The 2,666-nt window shown below is 42.9% G+C and overlaps 2 protein-coding genes across 2 annotated transcripts in view; both read left to right on the top strand.

Moving 5' to 3' along the window:
- The window catches only part of LOC118413048 (zinc finger protein 271-like), a 5,036-nt gene that overhangs the window by 519 nt on the left and 1,851 nt on the right, over window positions 1-2,666 (top strand). The window contains exons 2-3 of the mRNA XM_035816192.1: window positions 4-383; window positions 726-787. Coding sequence (XP_035672085.1) covers window positions 4-383; window positions 726-787 — 442 coding nt within the window. The remainder of the gene's footprint in view (window positions 1-3; window positions 384-725; window positions 788-2,666) is intronic.
- Window positions 2,000-2,666, top strand: part of LOC118413066 (zinc finger protein 525-like) — a 25,532-nt gene continuing 24,865 nt past the window's right edge. The window contains exon 1 of the mRNA XM_035816211.1: window positions 2,000-2,117. The gene's annotated coding sequence lies outside the window, so the exon portion shown is untranslated. The remainder of the gene's footprint in view (window positions 2,118-2,666) is intronic.

The raw sequence follows: 2,666 nt of genomic DNA on the forward strand, positions 1-2,666 counted from the left end.
CTGGGTTCACGCTGACGACTCACATGAGGACTCACACAGGGGAGAAACCCTACAAGTGTGAGGAGTGCTGTAGGCAGTTCAGTGTGCTAAGTAATCTGAAGACTCACATGCGGGCTCACACAGGTGAGAAACCCTACAGGTGTGAGGAGTGCAGCAGGCAGTTCAGTCAGCTGAGTGTTTTGAAGAGGCACATGCAGACTCACACAGAGGAGAAACCCTACAGGTGTGAGGATTGCAGCAGGCAGTTCAATACACTTAGTAGTTTGAAGAGACACATGCGGACTCATACAAAGGAGAAACCTTACAGGTGTGAGGAGTGTAGCAGGCAGTTCAGTCAGTCGGGCAATCTTAAGACTCACATGCGGACTCACACCGGAGAGAAACCCTACAGGTGTGAGGAGTGCAGCAGGCAGTTCAGTCAGCATGGTGATCTCAAGAAACACATGCATACTCACAGTCACAGGGGAGAAACCCTACAGGTGTGAGGAGTGTAGCAGGCAGTTCAGGCACCTGGGTGCCCTGAAGATACATATGAGGACTCACACCGGGGAGAAACTTTACAGATGTGAGGAATGCAGCAGGCAGTTCAGTGAGCTGGGTAATCTGAAGAAACACATGCAGACTCACACTGGAAAAACTGAATGTGTAAGGGACGGAACAGAGAGTTCTGTGAACTAGGAAGTCTGAAGAGACATGTACTCAGATGAAACCTACATGCGTTAAAGGAATACAGCAAGAAGTATGATAGGGAAGACAGGAAGAACCACAGTGCACTCTCACTAGTGAGGTAACACAATGGGTTACTGGTTAATCTCCAAGCAGATCCTACGGTAGCCTTAGATGGTATCAAAAGCTTCCAGAGGAGTGAAGCCAGCCTATGAGTGGGAGTGTATTTGGCTTCTCTCTGTTTCAGTGACGGCAGATCTCCGGTAGCCAAACACACTCCTAGGCCAGCTCCACCCCTCTGGCAGCTTTTGATGCTACTTTATGCTTCCGTAGGATCTGCTTGGAGATAAGTTATTGGTAATGCAGATTAATCTATCTTGACAGCCAGGGGCTGAATTGTGAGGAGCTTAGAATTGGTGAGACTGTTGTTGAAATGCATTGATTGTAACATTTCATAATTCACCAGCTAGATAGAGTTGATGGCAAGAGGTTTGGGGAGAATATCGACACTTTTTTTCAAAAGATCTTTTATCTGCTTGTTAATCTCTGATCTCCAAGTTGATAGTCGCAAATCTTTGTTATTTTGTAAAGTTAGCATATAACATTGACAGTTGTAGATTGTATCCCATGACATGCTTCCTAAGTGGTGGAAATACTAAGTTCAAAGTAGTGAATAGAAAGTTCAAAGTTGTTAAGTAGACAATTCAATGTTTAAAGTAGACTTGTAAAAGTAAAAAGTTTAAAGTTGTAGAAGTAAAAAGTTTAAAGTAGTAGAAGTAAAAAGTTCAAAGTTCATAGTAGTGTAGAACAAAGTTCAAGGTAGTGATGTTGAAAATTTTAAGTACAGCGTTCAAAGTAGTGAAAGTACATTGCATAAATTCCAATGTATTTACATATTACTGGTTTTTGTCTTTGGAGTTCTCAAACAGATGTAGCAAGTTTAAAAGTAGCAATTTTTATGTCGTTACGTTAAGCGTTACAATAACATAGGTACCTTGTTTTCGTTGAGTTTCACAACCGAGTTATGGAATAATTCCACTGTATGGTGAAATAAAACAATCCCAGGGGATGAAAATTACGTGTTTTTTTTTCAATGATGTGATGATGTTATAGGTTGTAGAGGTAGTTTGAAATTAACTTTTTCAGTTGTGCTTGTTTCTGTGGCTTCCTGAGAGAATGACGAAGTGTGGACCACTGGAAACCCTTCTTTATATATAATAGTCTATACAGGTCACCGGAGGGTCATGTACAATAGATGGGTAATCAGGGAATGAAATCTGACCTCCCGCCATGAGTACTTCCGGGTCGTAGAAACCTTACTTCCTTTCCGCGAGGATACCCGCTTGGCTTGGTGTTCGGGGCCGTTTCTCGTCCTTGGAAAAGAAGTCCGTATTCATTCCGTAGCGAGTTCTAGTGTTTCATCAGGCATCCCTGTGTTCACTAAGGTTCAGGTAAGGAGACTTGACTTGTGACTCGGTATTCAAACGTTTGTAGATCAGTGTACTAAGAAGGAGAATTGGGAAGAAGTTTCATGAATCTGAACACGCCGTTCCGGCATGCATAATTTTTTTTAGAGCTGGACAGCCATCTGGCCGTGAAACTTCTTTTGTGTAGCCGTGCAAAGCATACCTTAGTAGCGAAATAGGAGAATGTTATGAATTTGGTGCTTGGTTGTGTTGTTTGATTGTCAAAATTTGACTTCAGGAGCTGGCCTTGGAAAAGTAAAAAATGTAAACATGGGAGGGTCAATAAGGGTTTTCCAATTTTGTTGGATTCGAGGGGCAAAAAGTGACGCTTTGTCGCAATGACTTGTAAACTAGCTACGTACAGTGTTTTGAATGAATATTAAGTGACCAGGTTAACAATTGTTCACATGGTAAGGACTCCAGTTACCTGTCTTAGGTGTACTGCAAACCCCTACGTGCGCCCCGACCCCGAAAGTTCGCGCCCAATTCTTACATCTGGATTCCATTGTCGCCTTGAAGCAAGTGGGGGGGGGG

Source organism: Branchiostoma floridae, chromosome 4 (genome assembly GCF_000003815.2).
Source record: "Branchiostoma floridae strain S238N-H82 chromosome 4, Bfl_VNyyK, whole genome shotgun sequence".
Classification (NCBI taxonomy): domain Eukaryota; kingdom Metazoa; phylum Chordata; class Leptocardii; order Amphioxiformes; family Branchiostomatidae; genus Branchiostoma; species Branchiostoma floridae.